Source organism: Miniopterus schreibersii (assembly GCF_964146895.1).
Source record: "Miniopterus schreibersii genome assembly, chromosome: 12".
NCBI lineage: Eukaryota > Metazoa > Chordata > Mammalia > Chiroptera > Miniopteridae > Miniopterus > Miniopterus schreibersii.
Genome location: NC_138112.1, coordinates 9,329,984 through 9,357,389, shown reverse-complemented (window position 1 = coordinate 9,357,389; position 27,406 = coordinate 9,329,984). Strand labels below are relative to the sequence as shown.

Below are 27,406 nucleotides of genomic sequence, written 5' to 3'. Positions count from 1 at the left end.
CCACTTAGTACCTACATTTTGGGCCAGGAGCCTTATGTTATTGTCTGAATATATTGAAGACATTTTGCTTACTATCAGAAGCAAATGTAAACCACAACTACTACGGGAGTTTAGAAGGAGCACACACTGAGGTCTAGGTTGATGAGGAAAGCTTTCCCAGAGGAACTGGGGTCACTCTTTGGGGGGGGGGGGCGGTGAGGTCATCTCCTTTCTATCACAAGTCCAAGGCTGAACAATCACCCTCACCTCCCAACGTGTGCCCTGCAAAAAGCAGTCGAGTATTATTTCCTTGCTGAATTCAGTCCCCCTTTGGCCTCCAGTGGAGCTGTGCTCCTCTCGGCCAGAACTCCAACCTAGCCTCCCTCTAGGGACGCTATGCACACCGTCCCATAGCGCGCCTGGCCAGTGGCGCACTGCCTGCCTCAGCACCTGTTCCCCGCACCCACCGCTCCTTTCTCAGGAGCCGCCCTGGACGGCTGCACTGGCCCTGCCCAGCCCCGAGACGGTCTCCCGGCCTCGCCGCTCGCGTTGGCCTGTTCTGCAGAGCCGGGGGCGCAGAGCGAATCTGGCTGTGCTCCCAGGAGTGGGGGCGAGGTGACATCCTGCCTTTAGACACAGCGCTCCCCTCATCAGATTTCAGGGAAGCCAGACTGGGGTTTTCCCGGGCTCTGAGTCCTAGGCAAACGCGGGGTCTCCTGGGGAAGCTCCTAACGGGGCGGGGAGCTGGCTCCCCTCCTCCGCTGGCTTCCCTCCGGCGGGCTGGACGTCTGGCGCCGAGGGCGCTGGGGAAGGCAAGGGGGGCGGGCCAGCTGGCGGGGCTGCCCACCCCGCAGTGACGTCCCAGGGGGCGGAGGGGCGACTGGCTGGCTCCGCGCCCTCCCCGCGTCGTCCTGGTGCCCGGCCCGTCGGTGCCCCGGAGATGCTCCTGGCGCGGTCGCGGTCGTGCGCGCGGCTGAAGGTCCACCGGCTCCACCGCGGCAGCCCCGGGCATCCGAGGGCGCCCTAGAGCCGGGCCATGCGGCCGGGAGCGGCGCTGCTGGCCGCGCTGCTGGCCGCGCTGCTGGCGGGGCCCCGGGGCGAGACGCGCCGCCTGCCGAGCGGTGAGTGCGCGGGGCGGGGCTGCTCCCCGCGCGGCCGGGCTGGCGCCCCGCTGCGCCCCGCCGCTGCTGCCTTCGGGGCCGCCGCCTCTGCTCGCGTCCGCGGCTCGGGGCAGGGTGAGGGGCGGGGGCTGTGGCGCCTCAACCGTACTAGGGGACTCAGCCCCTCGGCGACCCTGTTTCGAGGGGAGCAAGAGCCCCGCGCGAGTTCCCTGCGTCTCCCGAATCGCTCGAAGTCCGCTCCCGGCCCAGGGTCACGGGAATTTGGGGGACGTGGGCTAGGTGGGGCTGTGAGCAAAGCGGTCCCAGTAGGCACAGACCCCGGGACCCTCACGCAGGTCGGACTCCCACACTCCCTCGTCCTGCCCCCCGGGAAGGACTCCTGACCCCAGAGACGCAGGGTACCTACAATAGGGGTCTGGGTCGATCGGCTGCGCCGTGGGTACCCAGCCTGCCCCTCCAGGTCTTGGGGGGGAAGGGGAGGGACGGCCGAATCCAGCGCTTGGATTCAGAGCGCTTGGAGATCGGAAAGAAGCCTGGTTTGCGCGGGACAAGCCCCGCCCGGCTCCGAGGAATGACTCTCCGCTTCCTTCCTCCCGGTGTCCCTGCAGCCCCGGACCTGGACCTCAGAGGAGGTACGGTGCTTCGGCTCCTTGCCGCTTCCTTTCGTTCTGCCTGTCGGGGGAGAAGGTCCGTGCTCCTTTCCTTTTCAGGTCCTCGCAGGTGACGGGCTGGCCAAGGGGACCAGGAGAATGGAAACCTGCCGTCCGTTCCGGGCTCGCACAGCTGGTTGAAAAAAACCTAAAGTTGGTTTCAGGATGGGGCGCAGGACGGGGCGGCAGGAGGGGAGGGTACCCTGAACCCGGCTGCTTGGGCCCCGTCATTGGTCGTGGGGAACAGAAGACCCCCCGCCCTTCCGCTTGCTGCAGGAAAGAAGGGGAAGCCGCTTCCCAAAGGCAGGGAAGCCAGATGCGCCCCTGGGCCGCCTTCCAGCGCTGGCGCTCTCGCCGGCGCTCGCCAGCCGAAGGGATGTGCGGCCAGGCTGGACCGTACAGGAAACTCCTTTCGCGTGTTATGTTTTCCCTGGATGCTCCAACAGTGCTGCGGGAACTACCAGTAAATTCAACGCTAACATGTTTTGCTGGTGACGGGGCTCGGGGGTGCTGGGGCTCATGCATTTGTCTTCTGCTGGCTCATGTGGAGCCACCTCTAAGGACTGGTAGAAGCTGGGATGGCCCAGCCTTCTCCCCAGGCAGCAGCCCAGCCCCGGCCTCTCTGGCCAGTGGCCCCAGTTTCTCTGGAATACCTCTTGAGTGAACATGTCCCATCTTTGAGGCCTCCTGTTTCTCTGCTGGGCCAGTCCTACTGGAGTTTATCCAGCGATAGCAAACTAACACGTAAAGGAAGAAGGTGCGAAGCTCTTATAGCTTGTTGCTTATTGGGAATTCCTTTACCAGAGCCATGAGAGGAGAAATAGAAAATAAGGGAGTGCGGGAGCTTTCTGGATTTCTCTGGATGTGCCCTGTTCCCATTCAGGACCGTATTCTGGACAGTATTGAGGATAGTGCATGCTAACTGGCTCCCTGCACAGCTGCAAAACAAGTGAGGGAAACGAGAACGTTCCATGAGGGCTGGGAAGGGGTTCCCAGACCAAAATCCTCTGTCCCTCACTTTGTGCAGCACTTCACGCCTGCAGCCCAGGATCTGGCTCTCCACTGTCAGGGATTCCCCTTGTTGAAATTTAGTTTCACTTTGTACATCTGGGTCCAGAAACATATGCTGTCAGCTCCCTTGGGCCAGGAACCGGCATTTGTTCCCACATTTCTAGCACTTACCACACTGCTAGGCACAGCCCACACACTGCAGGCATGTCGGTTAAACAGGCAGTGCGTCTCAGGGTCCAGGCACAGCAAGGCTCCGGGCAGCTAGGCACCAGCCGGGGTGGTGTGTACTGGTGAGCAGTTTGTCATTTGCTCCTCAGTAGGATCCCATCTATTTGTCTAAGATGGTCTTCCACCCTTCAGGTGTCAGTCAGATGAAACACATTCCATGGGCTCCCAGTGCATCCTTGAACCTGGGGTGGAGGGGGCCAGGTGGGCAAAATAGTTTACTGGTTACCCACGTGACTCTGTAATTAGACCTGGGCTCTGACTTAGGCAATGCCGCTGATAGCTGTGTGACCTTAGCCAGATTACTTAGTTTCCCTAAGCCTCAGTTTTCTCATCTGTAAAATGGGGCAAAAACGACATCTACATCAGGGGTTTACTGTGAGAGTTCAATGAGATAAATAATGTATGTAAATATAAAAAACCTTAGCATAGTTCATGACACATTGTGAGAATTCAGTTAACCTTAGTTGTCTTTAAGCAAGATCAGTAGCAGGAAACCACACGAATCTGATGCTCACACCATAGACTGGGTGAATTCTCAGTCCTGCCACAGGGCAGAGGCCTCTAGTGTAGAGAAGCCACACCCAATTTCAGAATTCCTTTCTCACCAGAAGGAAGCACCAAACAGAAATAACTCACTTAAAATCACACTATCCCCTGAGACTCCCTAAGGGCATTAAAGTGATTTTTGTGCCTTTTAACTGAAACCACAAGTTTTCATCTACCTCTCTTCTAGGGGATAGTCAAAAATGTCTGCTGTTCAGGAATCTGTAATGGAGCAAACAAAACATGGAGCCCTAGGCGATATAGTTTATTTCACTGCATCTCCATGCTGGAGGGCATATTAATGTGCTCTGAGAACCCTAACTGACATTACAACAGTCCACTGATGGGTAACTGGAATTCCTGCCCTGGGGACGGCTTCATTCACATGCCTGCAAGCATCCCTGCCCTGGTCTACTTTGGGGAACACTGAAATAGGCTGAATTCTTTTTCCTCTAGGCCAACCCGACTGCCGGAGAGGAACACAGAGGCCTTGTTATAAAGTCTTTTACTTCAGTGATGCTTCTCAGAGACTGAACTTTGAGGAAGCGAGAGAAGCCTGCGGGAGGGATGGGGGCCAGCTAGTCAGCATCGAGTCTGATGATGAACAGAGACTGATAGAAAAGTTCATTGAAAAGCTCCGGGCGTCGGATGGTGATTTCTGGATTGGGCTGCGGAGGCGTGAGGAGAAGCAAAACAACAGCATCGCCTGCCAGGACCTTTACACCTGGGTGGATGGTAGCCTCTCAACGTTCAGGTAAAGGTGCCTAAGCCACAGTGCTAACTCGCTTGACATCACTCAAAAGGAGGCAGGCTAGATCGACGGTGCCGGGTCAGAGGGGAGGAGGAGAGGGCCAACCCAGGCAAGGCCTCGAAGAGAGGGCAGCAGGAGAGGTGCTGATCGAGCAGTGCGGGGAGGTGGTGAGTCAGCCTTGTTCCGGGCCCAACTCCTATCCAAAGAGCTCTGTTCAGGAGGGTGTGGCCCAGAAGCATTGTTTCAGTGGCGGACAGTGCTTCAAGCCAGTGGCTCTGACTCCCTAAAATGCCAGTGAGATGAGGGTCTGTGGGGCTAAGACTTAAGATAGGGCTTCAGACCCCAGGGAATCATAACGAAGGGCAAGAAATCACAGCCAAGATCTAGTTCTATGGATTGGCCAAGAGAGGACTTAAGGAAGCCTGCAGTCCTGCAGTTTGTAGAACCCTCCTAAACCCACAACCTACCCTGGCACCATGGCATACCATCCCCCCCACCCTAAGAAATGCAGTGACATGAGCAAACATTAAAAAAGGTAAAATTAGAAGGCAGACATAAGACTGGAAAAATATTGTAGCAAATTTAACAAAGTTTTTATGAGTTTTTATGAGTTTATATAAAAGTCAATAAAGCACTTAAAGTTTACATAAGTTATTAAAACTCCAAAAGGTAAAGAGGCAAAGAACCTAAGCAGACATTTCAGAAAATACAAAATCTAACTGGTGAACAATCATAGAAAAAAAAGTTCAAACTCATTATCAATCAAAAAAATGAAGGTAAAAATATATTTTTTGCCTATTACATTTAAGATAGCATGTCAGCATCTATCAAACTCTACCCATTATGTTGATCAGATCTACATCTTCATCTGAGTTCCAGGAGTTCCTTCTTCAGGGTTCTCATGGGCCTCTCTTCTTGGGAGAAACTTAAAGAGGAAGGTTAATAAGATGACATCTTCATCTGAGTTCCAGGAATTCCTTCTTCAGGGTTCTCATGGGCCTCTCTTCTTGGGAGAAACTTAAAGAGGAAGGTTAATAAGATGACATCTTCATCTGCGTTCCAGGAGTTCCTTCTTCAGGGTTCTCATGGGCCTCTCTTCTTGGGAGAAACTTAAAGAAGAAGGTCAATAAGATGAACTACACTCCCCACCACTGCAGCTGGTCCCAGGGCCACATTCATCTCTGTCCTCTACTATCCAGTCCAGATTCGCCTCACCCTTCTGCTCGGGGACTGTGAGGCCCTAGTCACCTTGCACTTCTAAAGCTGAAGTGATTGCACTTTTCCATTTACTGTCAACCTTGGGCACATGAGTACCAACAGGTGCCCAAGTAGATAACCTGGGTGCCAAATATATTTCTCTCTGCCAATAATGTGGAACAGCAGCCATAATTCCTCCTCATGATTAGGGTCAGTTACCCCTGCCAAGATAGTAGTCCTCTTCTTGCCTGCTGGTCCCTGGACACAAGGATCCCAGAGTGCCCAAGTGGCAGGCATAGCGCATAGTTCAATAAGGCTCTTGCTGTATCTTCTAATGGGTAGCCTTTAAACTCACAGAGCCCAGCATTGCAGAGAAAGAAATATAAATTCTCCAACTGGGCCACTATCAGTGACAGTAATCAGGGTTACTCCTGTTTCCACCCCTAGGCTCCCAGACCCATGTATTCTTACTCTTGGGGACATAGGGCAATACAAAGGTCATTGATTCAAAGTGTACACTGCATCTTGGAGGATGATGCCTTTTTCTCACAAAGTATTGCCTCTAAGCTAGTGCATCAGCTGTGGTTTAAACAGCTCTTCCTTCACTCTGTCAGGCTGGTAGCTTCCGAATAGTGAATATATGATAGGACTAGCAAATCCCATGACCAGGTGTCCACTCCCACTCCTCCTGAACTACAAGTAGGTCCTGTGGTCTGATGACATGTTACTTGGGATCCTATGCCGATAGATCAAATACTGTGTATGTAAGCCTTTGGATGGTGGTGCTGACTAAGGTCCTGAGGCAAGAAAGGCAAAGCCATACCCAGATTGTGTGTCTATTCCTGTCAAAATGAGTCACTGGAAGGAGTCCAGTGTAGTCAACTTGCTACCAAGTGCCAGGCTGGCCTCCCAGTGTTGATGCTCTTTCAGGGACTCAGTGGTGGTCTCTATTGCTGGGCAGGTTGGATGTTTGGCAGTCACTAGATCATCCTTGGAGAGTGAGGACCGATACCATTGAGCCCATGCATGGCTTCCATCCCTGCCACCATGGCTACTCTAGTGTGTATTTATTACGCTAGCACTGGGGCAGCTGATAACAGGCTGGCTGGCATTTTGTTTCCCTTGTTGTTTAGGGCCTCTTCCATGCTAGACGCTTTCTGGGGGGCTCTAACATATGACAGAGTCTCATACTTTACACTTATTCCCATATGTCTATTCACATCACTCTATCTAATAGCACCTTGTCCCCCATCTTCTACCCTTTCTCCTTGGAAAAATATTTTTCCCCCCGATCAGCTGGCCAAGCTCTCTGCCCTACCCCTGAGTCCTTCTATATTCTAACCTCCAACAACCACCAACTAAGCTCCAGACATTGGGAGGATGTCTCCATAACACTTGACCTTTCAAGGCCATCCATGGGTGGGACTGTAGTGCAGCTGTTTTGGAGCTGTACTCCCATATTGGCTGACCTATCCACAAATCAAGCCCAGGCTGCCTCTATCAGCTAGTCGTAAGGGATTCCCTTACACAGCCATAGGTGTAGCCTGAGGAAGAGGCTCTGGCACAACAATGGTAGACGTCATGGCAGTCTGCTCTACCTACTCATACAGTGCTCTTTGGTCTACTCATATAATGTCCTTCAGTCTTATATATACATCTTCCATCTTATAATGGATTGACTCCAGGCCTACCTAACCTGTGACTATGTGTGTCTGATAGTACCTCACCCATGATGGGCAAGTTGGATTGAATGGTCTCTTGGAGCTCCTTGCGTAGTAGCAAGCCAGGTGTTTCTTTCTCAGCTATAGGTGACATGCCTTGCTACAGAATCCTAGGGGTCTGCATTGCAATTCTCTCATTGGAGTTTGTCACAAATTCTACATGGCATTATTTTTGCCATCACTGATACCTCTAATAATAGAGTCTACTTGATCATATGGCCCAAGTGGAAAGTCTATTTGCACCATAGCCTCTACCTGCGTCAGGGTCCTTTCCACCCTGGACCCCACTCAAAGCCAGCTGTCTTTTGTGTTAGCTGGTTTTGAGGCCAGAGCTGAATTCCCAGGTATGAACTTCTAGAACCCAAAGAGGCCTACTAGGTGCAATGCTTCCTTTCAAATTATTGCAAGATACTTCAAGTTACTGCATGGAATCCTTTCATTTGAAAGGGATATGCTGGCATTCTCTGGATCATTAGGCACCTACACATGTTTTTGAAGCGGCAGGCCCCTGAATCTTCATAGGCTTTATCTCCAACCCTTGGAACACATGAATCTTACTAAGGCTTCCCATATACTAGCCACTTCTTGCTCATCTACTTCAATTAGCATGAATGTCAGCAATATCGTGAAGAGGGTGGAGAAGACTGCAGTTGCAGAGGCTTCCACTTGACCTTCTCCACTATTATAGCTCTTACCTTATAGGCTTTCAATTTATATATTTGGGGCTTGGGTAATAACCACTAGATGGGTCCCACTGTGAGCTGGTCTTGGGCCAGGATTCCACTTGATACCTGCTTCAGTATGCACCCACTCTGATGGGCAGCCTTGATGACACGTCTTTGGGTATCAACTTCAACTTGCACTTTGTGTCAAACAGTCTTTATAATAGTTGGGTTTCCTCTTTTCCCAGTGCATGGTTACTTGAGTAAATGGGTGTAGGTCCCTTTTGCAAGAGGAAATTATTACCTCATGTGCCTGCCATGGTGTCGCAAGGTTCTTCCTCCTGGGAACCTAGCCTCTCCTTCTGTCAGTGAGCTCCCAGCCTAAAAGCTGGCTCCAGTCCAGAAATCTGGTGCCAGGTATAATAGTCCATCTAGTCTATCATCTGTGAAATGAAATAACATAAAGTGGGGCAGGGAACAAGCAAGTCGGTGTGGGAGGCCTACCCACAGAGCTGGAATATGGCCTGGAGGAAACTAATGGGGAGCAGAGCCCAGCCCCAGACAAGTGACCAGGCATCGTGTCCAGCAGTGTTGCAAGGTCAGCTGTTGTCCAGTCACATGAAACCCAGTGGGTAAGCAAAGGATCTTCCTTTGGGTGGATGCCAACACAGCACCCAAGCAGAACCATAATGGGGTGCTACTAGGAGACCTGTCTCTCAGCTGACTCTTAAGGAGGGGCTCTCACGAGAGTAGGCAGAGCAACAGGGCCCAGCTAAGAATCTGAGCATCAGGGCAAGATCTGAGTGCTGGAAGGAAACAGCTCAGGTGGGTATCCAGGCAACTAAAGCCCAGTCCTGGGTCAGTGCATGGGGTAGGTGCTCATAGCACTTACACTCTTTATGGAATCCAAAACCCGGCACCCACATATCCAACTGGGTGGCAGCACCATTTAATTCCAAGTACCACTGGGTAGTGGAGCAGAGGCTGCTAATGCATCCTATCCAGGAGCCAGTGAGACCAAGACAAGAAATCTAGCAGTGGAGGCTGACAGAGTGGCTCATCAGCTTGATGAACTGGAAACAACTAAAAAAGGCTACCTGGGCCTCCTGCTCCTGCCCCGCCCTCTCACCTACTTCAACAGCCTCTGCATTTTGGAAAGTCTTCCCAGGGCTGGGCAAGTCAGTTATGGCCAATTAAAAAGTGTGAGGACATGGGACCCGAGCAAGGGTGAAATAAGTCATACCTCTTCTAGGTGCATCTGATTTGTAAAAAAGAAAAGCCAACCCAGTTATCAGAAAGCAAGCAAGAAATAAGATCGCCCAGACTGTGCTGCCAGCTGCTTTTTCTCATAATTACTTTGTAGAAATCATATGGTAATATATCCCTTCCTTCCTGCAAAGGGGTTGTGGCCAGTGTCAGATGATTGATTGTGCTGTTCACATGCAGAAGCCTATGACTCTTCTTAATGGCGGTACCTCAGTTCCTCCCTCTCTCTGTATCCTTCTGAAGCAGAATCTTAAGTTTGTGGCTTGGTGGAATTTGATGGGAAAACAAAGGCTTTGAAGCCTGGTGGTATCCTCCAATTGCCTCCACTCTTGACTCTTTCCTACAGGAACTGGTATGTGGATGAGCCTTCCTGTGGCAGCGAGTTCTGCGTGGTCATGTACCATCAGCCATCAGCACCCACCGGCATCGGCGGCCCCTATAAGTTCCGGTGGAATGACGACCAATGCAGCGTGAAGAACAATTACATTTGCAAATACTCCCATGGTAATGAATCCTCTCTCAAGTTATGTGGCTCAATCTCAATCTCCTCTCTCATTTCATAAGCAGCTGCTAGTTCCAAGAATGTGTTATGTGGTCTCTGAGAAAGCTTGTTGCAAAGGCCAGCAGTGTTAAACATTGGGAATTCTTGGAAAGGGAAATGTAGTGAGCCTTCCTCACTGAGGTGTAATTCTAGCAAAGGAGAGGGGTATCAGATGCTAAGAGAGGGGACAAAGAAAAGAAAGGGTCGAATTTATGTGTAATCAAGTGAGAATTATGAGAACTTCAGCAAACAAAACCCCCTCTGAGTGGACAATAACAAATTCTTGTTGTTCCACCTGTGAGGTTGGCTGCAGGAGCTTGGAATAAAGAAGAAATATGAACAGCTGGCCATTATTCCTACACATCTTCTAACAGCCATGTGAGATTATTTTCTGAGGCTTTAAGGAAACAGAATAATGACCAGAGGTGGTAGATGATAAAACACACCAATTTCTCTGGCTTTGGGCAAAGAGCAGACACGTTGATGAGCTCAAACTCCCAGACCACCCTCTGTATGAACCTTGCAAATTCCACTGGCGTTTGCTTCTAGATCTCTCGAGGGTTTGGGCTCTGAGGCTGTAGTCTCACTCTGTTAGAGTTTCCCACACTCCTCCACTGTAGCTGACTTGAACCTAAACTTAAAGTGAGTCGATCTGTTCCTGAAGTTTCTCGCCTCGATGAAGCCAACTGCTCAGCTCCGATTCCCATCCTTTCCTAACAGGAGTAGAATGACTTGTTATATCTAGTTGGTTACTAAATAATTCCATCGTTTTTAAATTGTTTGAATTGGACTGTGCTTTTGCTGCAGTTTTGCTGCTAAAAGGTTTTTTTCCTTTCTCCAGAGGCCTGCCCCTCCCGCCCCACCCTACAGAGCTGCCTTAGGCAGCTGATTAGAGACCGAGGCTGTCTTAGCAGGTCACCTCTCAGAGCAGGGAAAGCGAGAGAGATTAAAGAGACTAAATAAATGAAATAATAATGAAATGGTAACATTTGGGTGGAGGATACATGGGAATTCTTTGTACTATTCTTGCAAATTTTCATAAATCTGAAATTACTTCAAAATGAGAAATTTAAAAATTAATTTCCTCTGGGAAGCCTTCCAGGGCCCCTCACACTAGGTTAGGTGATCCTGCCATGAGGACCTTAGCACCTCACACATGCAGCACTTTAACGGCCTGTTTACAAGCTTGCCCCCTTCACTACTTGGTTGGCACGAGGTCTGGGATCATACGCGTTTAACCACTTAATCCCTGCGTTGGATGGATTAGGGGAAGTTCGTCCAGCGTGGTTCCAGTAGGATGGCGCACCATCCAGGGTGCCAGAGTGCGGGGGGCCGACCCAATAACTTCTCAAACTACGTTTGACCTGTGACCACGTAGAGTAGGTGGCAGAGGAGCGGGATCTGAACACTTGATTACTTCTGGGCATGCTAAAGGCATAGACAGGTTCAGTGAAAATCAGAGACCGTTCGTCAGAGGGGATGCATTGCAGATGCGCTGCAAGACAGGAGGGAATGCTGCGTTAATATTGCAAAATTGATATTTACTAATATCGTTTTATATTTCCGTATTTTATGGCCAAACTGGAGAGTGTAAGAAACTTAGAGGGATGTGACCATTTCTCCTTTGCTGTTTTATTTCCATTACCTAGCACAGAGTTTGTCTCCTTGTGATTTTCATTTTCATTTGAATTTATTTGATTCAAATCCCAGTCCAGCTACAATTTAGTAGCTGAGAGATCTGGATGAGTTATTTAATCTCCCTGTATCTCGGTTTCCTCCTGTACAAAATCAGAATAATAGTAGCACCTACCTCATAAGACAGTTATCAGGAAAAATGTTTCTGTCATATGACGTGCACCACATAAATGTTTTTTAAACTAAATTATGGATTTGCATCCCCTCTACAACATCCTGGCCTTAGGACTGAATTTTAAAATCTTGCCCTTAAAGACCCCATCCCTATGAATCCGAGAGCATCTGATTAGCATAAGAGAGTGACTGCCAATAAGACAGGTTGACACACCCCAGACTAAAAGTAAAAGCATTTAATATAAGCTGTCTGTGCCACCTGACTTTCCTGAGGCTCTTCGAAATATTTAAAATGACTCAAGGTTCTGACCTGGCCGGGCGTGGCTCAGTGGTTAAGCATCGACCTAGGATCCAGGCAATCAGGGTTCGATTCCCGGTCAGGGCACATGTGCGGGTTGTGGGCTGCAGCTGATCAATGACTCTGTCGTCATTGATGTTTCTATCTCTCTCTCTCCCTCTCCTTTCCTCTCTCTGAAATCAATAAAGATATATTTTAAAAAATAAAAATAAATAAATAAAAATAAAATGACTCAAGGTTCTAGACCACCAGTCTCTGCTTAGGGGCTGGCCAGTGGTCTACTTAGTCCCCCAAATACTTCCACTGCTTGGAGATCAGTGTTTGTTGCTTTCTACAACATCCCAATAGGAATTGTTAAGATGTCTTGGATGGCTTCAAAATAACCCAGGCCTGACTGTAGTGGAGTAGGAGTAGGGCTCATTGTTGAAACTAGATTAGCCATATCTCGATAAGAGCTGCAGCTGAGCGATGGTACACAGAGGTTCATTATACCAGTCTTTGTGTTTTTGTGTATATTCCGAAATCCTCATATTTAAAAATTTCAAAATACTTTCTTTTTAAAATATATCTTTATTGATTTCAGAGAGAGGAAAGGAGAGGGAGAGAGAGAGAGGTAGAAACATCAGTGATGAAAGAATCATTGATCAGCTGCCTAGACGGCAACCCGGGCATGTGCCCTGACTGGGAATCGAACCCCAATCACCTGGATCCTAGGTCAACGCTCAACCACTGAGTTACGCCCAATTGTGCTCAAAATACTTTTTAAAAAAGAAAAACGTGCCCAAGCAAAGCTGGGGAGAGCTATCTTTGTGCAGGAGTGATCCTTTTGATTTACTAACATCATTCCTGGCATCTAGTAACACTAAGATAGTTTACTGATGGCTGGATGAGCTAGTAACTAGATGCCATGATCTGGATGCCAATTTCATTCTGATGGCATGGAAATTTAGTTATTTTTTTATTTTTGTTTCTTTCTGCTACAGAGGAACCAACAGCTCCTTCTGTGGGGCTGGGAGATAAGTCTGTCTTTTGAGATTTGGGTTAATTGGGCTATTTCACAGCCCTTCTTCATAGGTTTAGAACCATGTGATCTTTAGACCAGGTTATTATTCAACAGAAAGATCAAAACGGTGTTAACCCAGAACATTTAAGCAGGTATATGCCACATCCAGCAGTGACAGGTTGTTCATTAGTCTCTCTCTAGTGTTGTCTGTTTCTCTCCAAGCTGAAAGGGAACAGTTGCAAATTTGGTCTGAGATGTTACTTGTCATTACTGACAATATGAAAAGAATAACTGGATCTGTTTAAACAAGTGAGTCAAACTGATCATTGATGGTCCTAGAAGTGAGTCATTAGCCCTTCCCCTTAGCACCTCTTGTACTATATGGGCCTTGGTGCCACCTGCTGCTTGTTTCAGTACATGATTCTTGGCAGCAAGAGTCTCACCAGAAAAATAAAGACAATTAAATCTCTACATCAGCAAATTCTACCCTTTATTTTACTTTTCTTTTAAATCTATTTTTTATTGATTTCAGGGAGAGGGAGAGGGAGAGAGAGAGAATCATCAATGATGAGAGTCATTGATCGGCTGCCTCCTGCACGTCCCCTACTGGGGATAGAGCCTGAAACCCAGGCATGTGCCTTGACTGGGAATCAAACCGGGATCTCCTGTATCACAGGTCAATGCTCAACCACTGAGCCACGTTGGACTGGCCACCCTTACTTTTCTATGTTTATAAATGGCCCTGGTCAAATTGCTACTGCCTTTTGGCACCCCACCTTGAACCTGGTAGGACCTCAGAGAATATCTGGATTGTGATGCCAAATCCATGTGTCTGTCTCCAGGTGAAAGAACAGAGCCAACCATACCCATACTTCCAAAAGACACAGAGAGAGAAGATGACAAAGAAACACTTAAAGAAAACAAAGGTATAAACAGAACTCTACTGGGAAAAATAGATAATGGGACTCTCTTGATCACAAACGCCCCACAGTTACGTTTCCTGCTTTCACCATCCCACAACTACTCAACAATGGAACTAGACAGGGCATTTGTGACTTTGCAAAAGCTGCATTAAATGTTAGATTTCATCAGTAAAATACGCAAATGGAGCTATCTTAAGAGGATAGGAGAAATTAGACTACAGGGGATGAATAATCTGCATGAAATGGAGCCTCAGGAACCACCTAGAAGTCCTGGGGAGGGAATGGGGCAGAGACTGAGAGAATGGATGTAGGGAAATAAGAGCAGAAAGTCCCAGACCATGTTGCATAATATCTGTGATTAATATCATCTGTGAAAGAAATAGAGGAAATGGGCAAAAACATTTTAAAACTTAAATCATAAAAGACAAAAGGAAATGGGGTGATAAATTGGAGCTTTAATGAACTTTCAACCCCTACTCCACCTTGAGGTTTTCGTTGTTGCTTTTTAACCTCACCCTAGGATATGTTTATTGATTTGAGAGGGAGAGAGGGAGAGAGAAACATTGATGTGAGAGAGAAACACCAATGGATGGTCTGCCTCCTGTACTCACCTGGACTAGGGATAGAACTCCCAACCTTTTCGGTGCACAGGACGACCCTCCAACCAACTGAGCCACCTGGCTGGGGTTCCACCTTGAGTTTTAAGAAGGAGATCTGGGTTTTTGTCACTGGACACCTTTAAAAAACCACTTAATTTCTCTATGCTCCATTTACTCATTTGTATGATGGAGGCAATAATGTTTTTCTCACCTACCTGAGAAACTGTCCATAAAATAAATTGCAATAGTGCAATTCAATTCTGTCATGAGCCTTCCAAGTTAGCACAAACCCTATAGGTTAAGGGCTCAGACCCCAACAAGCCTGCCCTCACTTCAGACATCAGCCACAAGTTCTGGGGTCCCCAGGCCACCTGCACTTCTAATCAACTGGCTATAAATCCAGGGGGTGACCACAACCCCATCAGGTTCATTAATGTCATAGAACAACTCATAGAACTCAGGAAAATGATATACTTATGACTACATTTTATCATAAAGGATACGAATCAGGGCCAGCCAAATGAAAAACACATAAGGTGAGGTCAGGAAGGGTCCCAAATGGGGAACTTCTGTGTCTTCTCCCTATAGGATTAGGACAGCTTCTCATGCTCCTGACCCGTCAGTGTGTTCACCAACCAGGAAGCTGCACTGCACCTTGGGGTGGGAAGTTTTATCCAGTGTTCTTCATTAGCATAATTGATTTGATCACTGGCCACATAATTAAACTCAATCCCCAGGCCCCCTCCCTCCCCACCAGCCTCCATCCTGAGACATCTCTGTCAGCATAAATTCTGATGTGGTCTCAGGGGCTCATGAATAACAGTCACTCTTATTACCTGAGAAATTTCAAAGATTTAGAGCCTCCCCTCCCAGGAACCAGGGACAAAGGCCAAATTTGTTATCCTACCAAAGATAATGCATTGGTAAAAGTACGCAGTGCTCTGCAGAGACCAGTGGCATTTTTACTGCTCTTTGTTATCAGTGGTATTTAAAGTGGGCTTTATTTTGGGCCTGAGTGTGCTTGTGTGAGGTTTGCAGCCTCATGGAAAAACAAAGAAACAGCCTCTGGGTGGATGGTAATCTTGAACCAGTAGGACTAGGAAAGAGGACAGACCCAATCCTTGATTCCTCCCAAAGCTCCTTGAAAGAAAATTCTCTGGTTCTAAGACTTAAAGGGCAGCAGAGGTCAGGAAAGCAGACTTCGAAGCACCACCCACCCTCACTGCTCAGGGGCCCAGCTGGACCCCGTTGGTCTTAGTCAGGAGTGTCGGGGAGGCTCTGCCTCTGATTCCTGTGCTTCATGTGACCGTCTCTGTCCGGGTAATAACCGGAGACTCGGGCTCGCTTCTTTCTTTGCCCCTCGCTCCCCTCGCCCCACCTTGGAAACGACTATTTCTGTCTTTAGAGTCAAAAACATCAACACTGCCCAAGCAGCCCCTTCTTCATTAAGGGAGAGGAAGGACAATTTAAACTTCTTTTCTCTATTACCTAGGATAATAGGACAGGTAGAAAATGCTCATTTTTTGAACCGAGATGCTCTTTGGAATGCTCTGTGTCGATTGTGTGGATTCTGCTTCCTAAGCCGGTTTTGAAGCACATGCGACCATCGCCGACACAGATAACGTGCGTTTTTTCTTTTCAGAAGCCGCCTGGAACCTTGCCTACATCCTGGCCCCCAGCATCCCCCTTGCCCTCCTCCTGCTGGTCGCCACAGTTCTGTGTTGGATTTGGATCTGGAGGATGAGGCAAGTAAAACCTTTGTTGTGCAAACCTTTGTCTTCTGAGCTCCGAGATTTGGACTCTGCCCTGTTTACTTAACTAAAAGCCACCGCTGCAGATCCGAGAGTAAATTCCCTGCCGTGCTGCAGACATTCATTTGTGCTTAGCTGTGATTCAGTGATCTTGCAACTTTTCATTTTTTAAAATGACTTAGGGGGGGAAACTGTTTTACTCTGGATCCACTCATCACGCAGCCAAGTGCTCTCAGAAACGCACGCTCTCACTCCAAAATTTTTGTTGGATGAGTGAAGGAGTGACTAGTGAGCCACATGAAAAACATCTCTTCCAGAGCATCCTGGCAAACATCTGAAACTCAGTCGCTTTATTCAAAATGAAATAGCCAGATATTTTAATTGGCTTTTCTTTCTCCTGAATACGCAATTGTAGATTGCTACAAAACAGCTACACAAACAGCTTAGGGCAACTCCGTCGTAGGTGGATCATGTGCCATCGCTTTTGAGATGCCCAGAGCTTTCCAGCTAGCTACCTTTTTCTTCCCCGTGGTCACGTTCACATAGAAGAAGGCTGGCATGCCCACTTTACAACAGAAAAACTAACGTCTAGTTCCAGATTTGATGCCCTTTGATGATCTCTGTAAGATGAATTAGTAAGATTCCAGTGTAGAACCTACTGCATTTAATAACGACCTCCTTAGAGAATTATTAGAATTAAAGCAGTTAATACATGCAGAATGGGCATATAGTAAGCCCTCAAAAACGTTAGCTCTTACTGTGATCATTTTTATTAGTTAACTCCTTTTAACCTAAAAATTGAATTCAGTTCAAAAAAATTCCAAATATATTTTACAACTGCTCACTCTGGGGTTGGTTCTTGATTTCCCTTCCCTACTTCCTCTAGTCAGCATCTCACCGGGGTGTTGGAATTTTGACTGAAGCTGGGGTCTATTTCAGAGGTTTGTTGTTGTTGTTGCTGTTTCCAAATATGTTTTTGTGTTTTTATTGATTTTTAGAGAGAGAGGAAGGGAGAGGGATAGAGAGATAGAAATATTGATGAGAGAGAAACATGGATCGGCTGCCTCCAGCACGCCCCCTACTGGGGGTCGAGCCTGCAACCCAGGCTTGTGCCCTGACCAGGAATCGAACTGTGACATCTTGGTTCCTGGGTCGACGCTGAGCCATGCCAGCCAGGCTATTTCAGAGGTTTTTAACTGTTTTTGTGTCACAGACCCCTGTAGCAGTCTGGTGAAGCCTATCAACTTCTTCCCAGAACAGTACTTCTAAATGCATAAAATAAAATGCACTGGATTGCAAGGAAAGCAATTATACCAATATATAATTTAGCAAAGTATTTCCTTGAATGTGACAAATGTGTTTATTTATTCGTGGGTATCATTATAATTTTGAAGTAATTTAAAGCACGTGTTATAATTGTGATGTGATGTGAAAATATCTATGATTTCTGTTGTTGATCGAGTCAGAGATGTTACTAATTCCATTCCGGTTTATTGCCTACATTTAGAATTTCGGGACATTTTATTTTCCCGTAGAGAAGAGGGTTTTTTTACTGTGATGTGTGTCCCCACCCAGTTGTATCCAGGGCCCTCTGCGGGCTCTGAGGGCCCCGGGGTAAGCCCCTCTGTTCTGTGCTCCAGCAGCAGTGAGTGCTGGATACACAGTCGCTCTGAGCTTAACCCCCCTTTCCTGTTGTGTTCCCGCAGCCCCTCGGGGGGCCTGTGTGACTGCTCAGGAGCCCCCTCCCGCCAGGCCAGCAGCCCCGGCCCCCTTCTCTGAAACACTCAGCCCTCGGGTTCTCTCCTAGGAAACGGGAGCAGCTGGGCCCCGGCACGAAGGAGCAGTACCGCGTCTGGCCCCCTCCTCACCCAGGGGACAGCCCTGACCTCGAGGTTTACAGTGTCATCCGAAAACAAAGCCAGGCCGACTTAGCCGAGCCCCGGCCAGACCTGAAGAACATCTCGTTCCGAGGGTGTTCGGGGGATGCCACTCCCGACGACGTGTCTCGTGCCTATGATGACATGGCTGTGAACCCATCTGAGAGCGGGTTTGTCACTCTGGCGAGCATGGAGAGTGGCTTTGTGACCAATGACATTTACGAGCTGTCTCCGGACCGAGTGGTGAGAAGCAAAGAGTGCGGATGGGTGGAAAACGAAATATATGGTTATTAGGGCGCAGGAGAAACACTTAGGCCGACAAGGACCGGAAAGGACAGAGGCTTGGGGCCGCCCCATTCGCTCCAAGGAAGCCATGCAGAAGGCCTGTGAAAGCGCCCAGACCAGGCCTGGGGGTGAGCACGTGTCCCCGCCACCCCCACTGAGCCCCCAAGGTGTGGCTCTGTCCCTCCTCCAGCCTCCCACCCAGCTCTGTCCTGTGAGGAAGCCGCTTGCCCGGCAGGGTCTGGCCCAGAGTAGAAAGGAAATGGCAGCTGACCCACAAGGGACAGCTCTTTCGGTGGCAGGGATAAGGTGTGGCCATGGGACAGGGGACACCCATCTCTGGATTGCTTTTCTTCCTCTCGACAGCAGCTCATGTAATCACAACGAGACAGAAATGACGGAAGATTTCAGAGCCTCCCTGCGTTGGCGTTGGGCTGGCCCGAGCATCCTCAGCTTTCGTAGCTGGTTTCTCAGAGGCGCGAATCCATTAAAAGTCAGCCTGTGTCGCAGCCCTTCCTCTGCATGTGGCCTCGCAGGACTATTTTTTTCTTTCTCCCGACACCCAAACTTGGGAATATTTTGGAAACTAAAAATGAAATTCGAGCCTTGGCTCTAGGCTCCTTGGTGTCCCAGCCCCGACACTGCACGTTGTCCTGCTTGTGTGTTTGTCGCGATAGTGGTGCTTCCCTTTTGTTTTAGGACCCTGATAATATTATTTTTGACTAAAATCTAGAGAAAGGTTTCACGGCCAAACACCAGTCATTTACCATTTGATGATCTGAAGGCCATTATTTAAATCACCAGCAACCTCCCTCTGTCTGCTTACTGATGGCATTATTTGAGCCATTTCTCGTATAGATTATTCCTGAAGAGCTTGCCCTTCGTCCCGCATGTGGAGCCCACACTAGAGAAAGTTAACTAGTCTGCTCAGAGCCCCCCTGAGTGCAGGGGGTCATAAGGCAGCACGGGGGCCTGTCCAACAGCACTGGGGGGCAGGGTGGGCACAGAACCCGCCATTTACGCCTGCTGCGTGGAAGCGTATTCTGCGCAGTCACGGCATTTCAAGCTAAAAGAGCGGCCATGTGGCCTGAAGGACTAATTCGTTGCTCTAAAATACCCAAGTCCCCATTTTCCTTCTCACATCTTGGCTCTGAGATCTGCCCCTTTAATCCCCCTCTGTGCCCCTTAACTCTGGCCACTCTTAGTCTGCAAAGTCCACCAGACTAGGGTGGGGGCCTATCTGCCCTGTCAGCACTGTACCGCCTACACCCAGGACCAAACCCTGCTCGGGGCAGACAGTCAGTACTTGTTGAATGGATGAACAATTCATCCTTCAGGCTGATCTAAAATAGCCTGCATATTTCAGGAGTTTGTAGGGCCTGTTTTTCACACTCCACCTGGGTGGCGGAGGTAACTGAGTTGCTGTTTGAGTTTGAAAAGCACTGCCTAGGAAGAAGGAAGAATATAACAAGCAGAGGAAGCTGGTGGGCTGTGTTAAGGACTTGCTTTAATTATGTCACTAAAACTTGAGTTGAGGACCCATTCTCAAGGTCATAATCTGAGCAACCCCTTCAGCACCTTCCCTGTGCCATCCGTGTGTTATCTGCCCTGGGACCCACAGATTTCTTCCTTCTGGGTTTTCATGCAGCCAGTCTTACCCTGCATTTAAATTATTCCAGCTCTTTTCCTCCTCAGGTTTACTAGCCTCAATTTACCCAACTCCATTTCTATCTCTGACAATTGCGCTTCACTGATTTAACAAACTTTTATTAAGTGTTTATGTTCAAGTTGAACATTGAGTTTATTTATCTAGGTATTGCTTTAAAATGTAGTAAACCTGTTTCATCATTTAAGACCACAGTTCCCAGGATTTGTTTTTCCATGCTGAAACATACCACAGGTGAAATGCATATATCAAACAACTCCTCGGGTCTATCCACTTAAAAAGAATGTATTAAATGCCTACTGTGTGCCATACACTGTGCTGGATGTGACACGCAGGCCCAGGCTTGGGTAAGTTGGGTTGGAGGTTACTACGTTTCCCAACATGCTAGCTCTAAAGCTCTTTTTCTCATGTTGTTCACTCATTCATATATTCAAAAAGTTTAGTCATACCTACTTTGTGTCAGGAAACATGCTAAGTGTTGGGCGTGTGATGGTAAATCAGACACAGGCTCATCTCATGGAGCTTACAGTCTAGTAAGGAAAGAAAACAAGAACATGAGTGAAAGAGAATTTGCTACAATTTGTTTTTAATTGTCTGCAATTCTTTCTAATCTCCTTCCCCTTCCCCTTCCTTTCTGTTTCTGGACACTTCAGTCCCAAAGCCATTAGGTAGGTCAGAGAGACATAGGCATCCATGGCCAGGGAAGTGGGGGACTTGGTAGCTCATGATGGGGTGTCAGGCCCGAGCAGGGTAAGAAAAGTGTCCATGCAGAGGGCAGACCTGGCTCAGGTGTGGCCTGAGCGGGTGGAGGCCGTCCACACAGAGCGTGGGCCAGCAGCCACAGCTGGAGGTTGGTTGCATACGGGGGGATTAACGAAATAAGTAAGCTTCCTAAAGGTAAGAAGAGCCAGGTTTCTCACTGTCAGAGACGAGAGTCACAGATACCAAAAGGGAGAAAACTGGAGTGAAATCCATAGTATTAGATTAAAGTTAGAATTAAAATTAGAAATATTGGTGTGACCTCATGGTTTTCAATATAGAATACATAAATATATACATATATCTAAATCTAGCACTCAGGTCTTGGCTTCTGAGTAACATTCCCCATGAAAATAAACCAGAACTCCTTGAAAACAATGGCTGATTCCCTGGCTGGGACAGGAAAAATACTAGATTAGCTCAGGAAAATTTTTTAAGCAAGAAAGTTTTCAAGAATGATGGGAACGTGTCAATATATCAGAGGCCAGCTTACAGTGACCCACATTGGCCAAATGTGGGACAATTTGAGCATCAAAATAATTATAGTGATGGATTATAACCTGCCAGACAAACAGGACACCGTAAGTCCACGCTAATACAAAAGAATAAATTGGTATTTTGATGAGGTATGGAATATTTACAGAGTTTCAAGCTACTTTCCCACAAAAGGCTCATTCGTTACAAAGGTAACACTGCATGCAGACACGACCTTAAATCGAATGATCAGTGTGAACATCTTCAATAATAGGGCAAACTGAAATTCCATGCAACCTCATCAGGTACAATGACATGAACACAGCATTGTCACATTTGTAATATTTCTGCCAATGATGCATAATATGAATCTAATTATGAGAAGGCATCATACAAAAACATTCCATCAAATAACAGCAAACTTTAAGTGTCAAGGTAATAAAAGTAAAAAAAGACTGAGGAACTGCTCTACACTGAAAGACACTAAAGAAAGTTGACAACTAAAGTCACTGTTTCATTCTGAATGGATTCCTTTTGCTACTAAAGAAATTATTGGAGCATCTGGCAAAACTTGGGTGGGGTCTGAGGACTGGATAGCAGTAATGTATTGGTGTTAGTTTCCTGATCTTGATGGCTGTGTTGAGTTCATCTAAGAAAACATCCTTGCTTGTGGGAAATACACATTAGAGTATTAATGGGTGATGGGACATCAGGTTGGCAACTTAACTCTTAGATGGTTCTATGGGGGCAAAGTTCTTTGTACTGTACTTGCAACTTTTCTCTTAGTTTGAAATTGTTTGAGGGAAAGCCTTCACAAACGGTGGTACTACACTTATCAGTAACATATCACTGGCAGTATGCTGATGTGTGGTTGAAAGCATTTGATCCAAGACAAAAATGCAGCGTTGTTAAAGCTGTCAATCAGTATTCCCGCCCCAGGCCCAGGCTCAGTACCCACACCCCACGTTGGTCATGTCCTTGCGGGTTACAGGAAGTCATGATGAGCACTTTCTGATTACGACCATCACCTCCCAAAAGTCAATTCGGCCATCCCTCTCTTGCAAGATTTCCTACCAGTCCCCTGTGAAAACCCAAACAAATGGTGCGATCCACACTAGATAAGCTCTAAGGTGTCGTCCAGCTCTGAAAACAGGTGATTTCAATATGATTTTTTTCTAGCTTATTCTTCAGCATGGTATGTCACATTCCTTCTGAACTTGTGGTAGGATATACTGAATGGTGGAAGCAAGCTGTAGAGAGAGGTGCCAAATGAAGACCTAGGAAACTGCACATCCAGGGACGGAAAAGCAACAAAGCCAATTCTTCTGTACGGCCTCTCCTTTTCTTTCAAAAAGAGCAGTTAACAGTTAGTGATTGCTAATTAATCTTGAGTTAGTATTGAATCCTGAGTTTGAACAGCAGAAACAAATGGTGTCTGGAGTGAGTCATCAGAACGAGGGCATCGGCAGAAACCAGTTTTTCAAAACAGAATAAGGCTGGGTTAAGTTTCAAAAACATGTAGGTTTTGGAAATATAAAGCTGTTCAATGTATTATCACGAAATAGGTACTTGTGCTTTCTATGGTGAGTTACATATTTCAATCAGCAAAATTTAGATCCCTTCAGAACAGCTGAAACTCTGTGCTGTACTGTTCTTATGCTTTGTCATATGACTTGTGTTTGGTTCCAAGCAGGATCAAGCAGAATTCGTAATTGCTTGATTGTATTGGCGTAATTAGGGGAAAGCCCAGGGAACATTTCATGCAGGGCAATTTTTGCCAGAAACTGCTGTAATTGTCTTCACCACCAGGTGGCAGTGTTAGGGGACCATAGAAATAATTCCTAATGGTCATAAGTTTCTGGCAAGTAACTTGCTGCATTTACAAGAGAAGGGAAGGAAAACTGATATAAGGAGAAATACGACAGTATAAATAAGTCATTAAAATCCTGAGTTCTGGAATCAGAGTAGTAGGTCCCAAGTCCTCTTTCTGCCATTTACTGGCTGTGTAATCATGAACAAATTATTGAATTATTTAAGCCTGTTTCCTCAACTTCAAAACGAGGGTAGCATTCCCTACCTAAAGGTGTTGTTGTGGGAATAAATCTCAGAATACATGCAAAGCACTGGCACATGTTGAAGTCCGTGTCAGATGCTGACGTCCTACCCAAGCACCTCAAAGTGCAATCTTCTTTGGAAACAGGGACATGGCAGGTGTGATTAGTTAACAGGAATGAAGTCGTTCTGGTGGGCCCTAGTCTAATATGGCTGGTGTCCTTATGAAAAGAGGAGATTAGGACGCAGAGACACGCACGCGAGGAGAACACCTTGTGAAGGTGACGGTGGAGACTGGGAGGATGCTTTGAAGAGCCAAGGAATGCCGAAGATGGCTGGCAAACCACCAGAAACTAGCCGAGAAGCCAGACACAGTCTCCCCCACGACCAACCCCACTGACACCTTGATCTCAGACTTCCAGCCCCCAGAACTGTGAGAAAATAAATGTCTGTTGCTGGAGCCACCCAGCAGCCCTGTGTTACAGCAGCCCTGGGAAATACACAACACGTGATAAGAACTAATTAACATTAGCTATAATTAGCTCTTAACCTAATTGTATGGAGGCCGCAAGACTGTTGCTACTGTAAACTAAACTGCATTTTTCAGCTATTCTAGATTTATATCCTTCTTGCCCCAAATCGTGGCCTTCTGTGGAGCAACAGAGGGCAAAACTCCCAACTGAGAGAGGATTTCAGGACAGTGCAAGAGACTGCCTGCTAACTGAGAATTGGAAGGTCTCCCCTGAGCAGGGACACAGAGGCCACGAGACTCCCTAGAGGGAAGAGGGATTGGAGCCCAAGATGTGGTTTTGAGTCACCTGACCGCCTGCTTGTGTAGGTGTTAGTTCAGCCATTTTCCTTTGACCCTAAAGAAACGAGAACAGACAGGAGGCAAAGAAACTTGGTGATAATTTGTTTATTTTTTCTTTGCTAGGATCTAGACTCTCTAACAGCTCATTTTATTAAAGATCAGCTAGGTAGGATTAAGGCTGAGGACCTGCCCCAAGCCCCCACGTAGGCCACATGCCTCTTCACCTTTTCACTCCCAGCCCTACCCCACAAAGCGGTGAATAAAAAGTCTGAAGTAAATTGAGCTGGATTGGCAGCACTGCAAGTTTTCATGCTTGACAGATAACTCACCCCAAATGCCTCTTTCCCAGACCCCAAGAAGGAACTCATACCCACTAGGGGGGCTGCAGGGCTGCCCACAGTTCGGGGGGCGGTTGGAGCTGCCTCTTGTGGGCATGGTAAAGAAAACATCAGGGGAATAATTGCCTTGAGGGTGGCACAAAATGCCCCACACCCAGGTGGTTGCCACATCTGACCTCCCGGGCAGACTCTACCCTCAAGTCAGACTGGAATTTTAACTAAGAAGAATTACAGATGTGGGGACTGTTTGGTAGCTGATGCGAACCATCCAACCAAAAAAGACATTTCAAGACAATTGGGAAAATTTGACCATGGACTGAGCATTAGATACAGTTAAAGACTGATCTTTGTCTTTATCAAAAGTGATAGACACAGTGGTTTTGTCAAAGATAAAAGTTCTTCATTAAAGAGGTCCACAGTAAAATGTCCTGACTTCTGGGATTTGTTTTAAAATGTGCCAGCAAGGAAAAGGATAGAGGGGATGAATGAAAACAAGCTGTTGATAATTTATTAATTATCAATTAGTGATTGAGAGACACACGGAAGTTCGTTCATTGTACTATTTTATTTTTATGTTTGTTTGAAAGTTTCCATTAAGAATTTTTTAAATAGTGGTTGAGCATCGACTCATGAACCAAGAGGTCACCGGAGCCCAGTCAGGGCGCAAGCCCAGGTTGCGGGCTTGATCTCTAGTAAGGGGCCTGCAGGAGGCAGCCGATCAATGACTCCCATCATTGATGTTTCTATTTCTCTCTCTCTCTCTCTCCTTTCTTCTCTCTCTAAAATCAATAAAAACATATTTTTAATAAAAAAATTTTTTAATGGAAAGAAGTGGGAAAAAATCACAGGTTTCCAGTGCTGCTAAAAAAGTTGTTTGAGGGGGCCCGGGAGGTATAAGGGAGAGAAGCTGGAAAACCTCACTGCGTTTCTCCTACAGGAAATAACAACAACAAAGTGGCAGGGACAGAACACAAGAACTAGCTGAGCAAACATTGAGCTAACATTCACTCTCTCCCCGGGGTGGGTGTGATAAACAAGAAAGGACACCAACTCACCCAGCGCCCACACAGTGACAAGCACTGTCACCAGCATCTCATGAGTCCTCGTAATAATACTGTTCAGCCAGCTAAATATTATTTTTAATAGTCCCTGTGCTGATCGTTCATCAATTGTCAAGTCTCATCACCACCCCTGCCCAGGCCCACTCTCTCTCTATTCTGCCCTGCCCTGCGCCCCAGCAAGCCGAGCCCTGCACACTGGGTCACCCACGCCTTTGCCAGCTGGTTTCCCACACAAGTGGGATAATGGGGAGCTCCCGAGGGTCATCGATGGGCAGCAGGGAGGAAAGTAATGGTCTTCCTCAGGTGCGACTCTGGCGTCTCATCTCTGGTGCAGTTGTGCCCTCTGGGTGAGCTCTGGGAACTGGCCCCTCCCCAGCTCTCCCTGGGAGCCCCTAACTCTTCCTTCTCAGGTCCCCTCATTCTAGGGGGGAAACAATTCCCCCTGTGGCTCACCCCTGGGTGGCTCCCCATTCCTTGTGTGCTTCCTTAAGCCTCTCTGTATATCTGCAAATAGTACTTTCATTAGAAGTCTCTTCCACTGAACCATCTGGAATAAGTTGTTTCCTATAGAGACCCTTAGTGATAAAATCCCAGAGGCTATGCGTAGACACTGACGGGTTAAAGAGGGGCCTCAGGGGATCAGAGTTGTGCTTTAGGAAGCTCATCATGGCGTAGTGTGCAGAAGAAACTGAAGGAGCACAAGGCGGGGGTAGAATATGACCCCTTAGGAGGTTATGTCAGTAACAAAGGCAAGAGATTATGGAGACAGATTATAAAACATTGCTTTTTAAAAAGCCTTTCCTCCTCCCCTCTACTCAAGGGGAACCCTGACTCCCACAAGGCCCCGCAGTGCCAAGGGGCACAATTAGAAACTTGTATTGGGCAGGGACTGCCTGTGCCACAAAACCAAGCTCACAAACATATCTTCTCTTTTTCCAATAAATTTTATTAATTTCTCTTTTAATTGTTCATTTCTGCCGAAGACAGAAAGATACATTCTACTGGAACCCTGGGATTTCTCAGGCAGCTCCCGTTTAAAGGGCAGCTCTGCAGTTGCCCCATCCCCTCTACTCAAGGGGAACCCTGACTCCCACAAGACCCCGTAGTGCCAAGGGGCACAAGGAGCCTCCGTCCTGACCTCCAGGGCCCCCGCAGGGCAGCCTGCTGTGCACAGGGTGTCCCCCCACTGCGGGCGGCCCCCTCGGCGTGCCTGCTGGTCATGGGTCCATGGCCCAGTGGCAGCAGGTATCCTTGCCTGGACCCCGCAGATCAGGCAGGTGGAACATACGAACATTTAAAAAGTAAATTCAAAGACCACTTTCTCTCGCAAAGACATAAATATAATGAAACCAAGACAACTACTCTTCTCACCTTAGCCTGCAGCACACACAAGCACATCACTGCATATTCGGCACACTCCTTGTCACTCGATTTCTCCAAACCATCTAAATTTCTCAAAGGAGAAGTCCGGCTCTAAGGCTACGCCTGGCCTTTCTCAGGGAAATCTGGACCCTGAGAAACGCATGCAAGGGTTCGAGGAAATGAGTTTAGCAGATGCCCAGATCGCCCCCACACCCACCTTCCGCGGGCTCTGCACACTCGAGTCACATCACCCACATAGACTTTAACTCACATCTTTTAACTCAAACTGTCAAGATAGCTAAAGGCCTCAAGTTACCAAAACCCCATCCCAACAACATTTTGTTCCTCGGGCACTGAGTAAAGCAGCACAACATCATCTATACTGAGCTACTGTCGAATCGGCCAAACTGAAGAGATGATTGTCGGTCCTTGAGAAGGCTCAACACCCTTAGAAGACACGCTTCTGATAACTAACTCGAGTCTCTTGCTACAGTATTGAGAGCTGAAAACTCCAGCTCTAGGAACCTGAAAGACTGACCATGGTACAGGACTCACGTAGAAAAGAAAGCACACACAAAATTACTAAAAATTAAATGGTATCCAGACGACAGTAAACAAGGGGAAATTATTTACGTGTCAGGCAAACAAAGTTTTCCCCCCTTGATCAGGAA

At 47.5% G+C, this 27,406-nt stretch overlaps 1 protein-coding gene across 3 annotated transcripts; it reads left to right on the top strand.

Annotated features, from left to right (window-relative positions):
- Positions 1-915: 915 nt before the first annotated feature.
- On the top strand, positions 916-20,189 carry LAYN (layilin; the record flags this gene model as incomplete). 3 transcript variants are annotated; one of them, XM_081153215.1, is made up of 7 exons in its annotated part: positions 1,016-1,100; positions 1,709-1,732; positions 3,989-4,286; positions 9,476-9,633; positions 13,623-13,706; positions 15,945-16,047; positions 17,861-20,189. In XM_081153215.1, the coding sequence occupies 7 exons, from the start codon at positions 1,016-1,018 to the stop codon at positions 18,222-18,224; spliced, it is 1,116 nt and encodes a 371-aa protein (XP_081009341.1). In that variant the 3' UTR covers positions 18,225-20,189. The 3 variants fall into 3 exon arrangements, with proteins under 3 accessions (XP_081009343.1, XP_081009341.1, XP_081009342.1); XM_081153217.1 differs by lacking the exons at positions 1,709-1,732; positions 13,623-13,706 and having other exon boundaries at positions 916-1,100; positions 17,861-18,173; positions 18,579-20,189; XM_081153216.1 differs by lacking the exon at positions 13,623-13,706.
- Between the last annotated feature and the right edge of the window lie 7,217 nt (positions 20,190-27,406).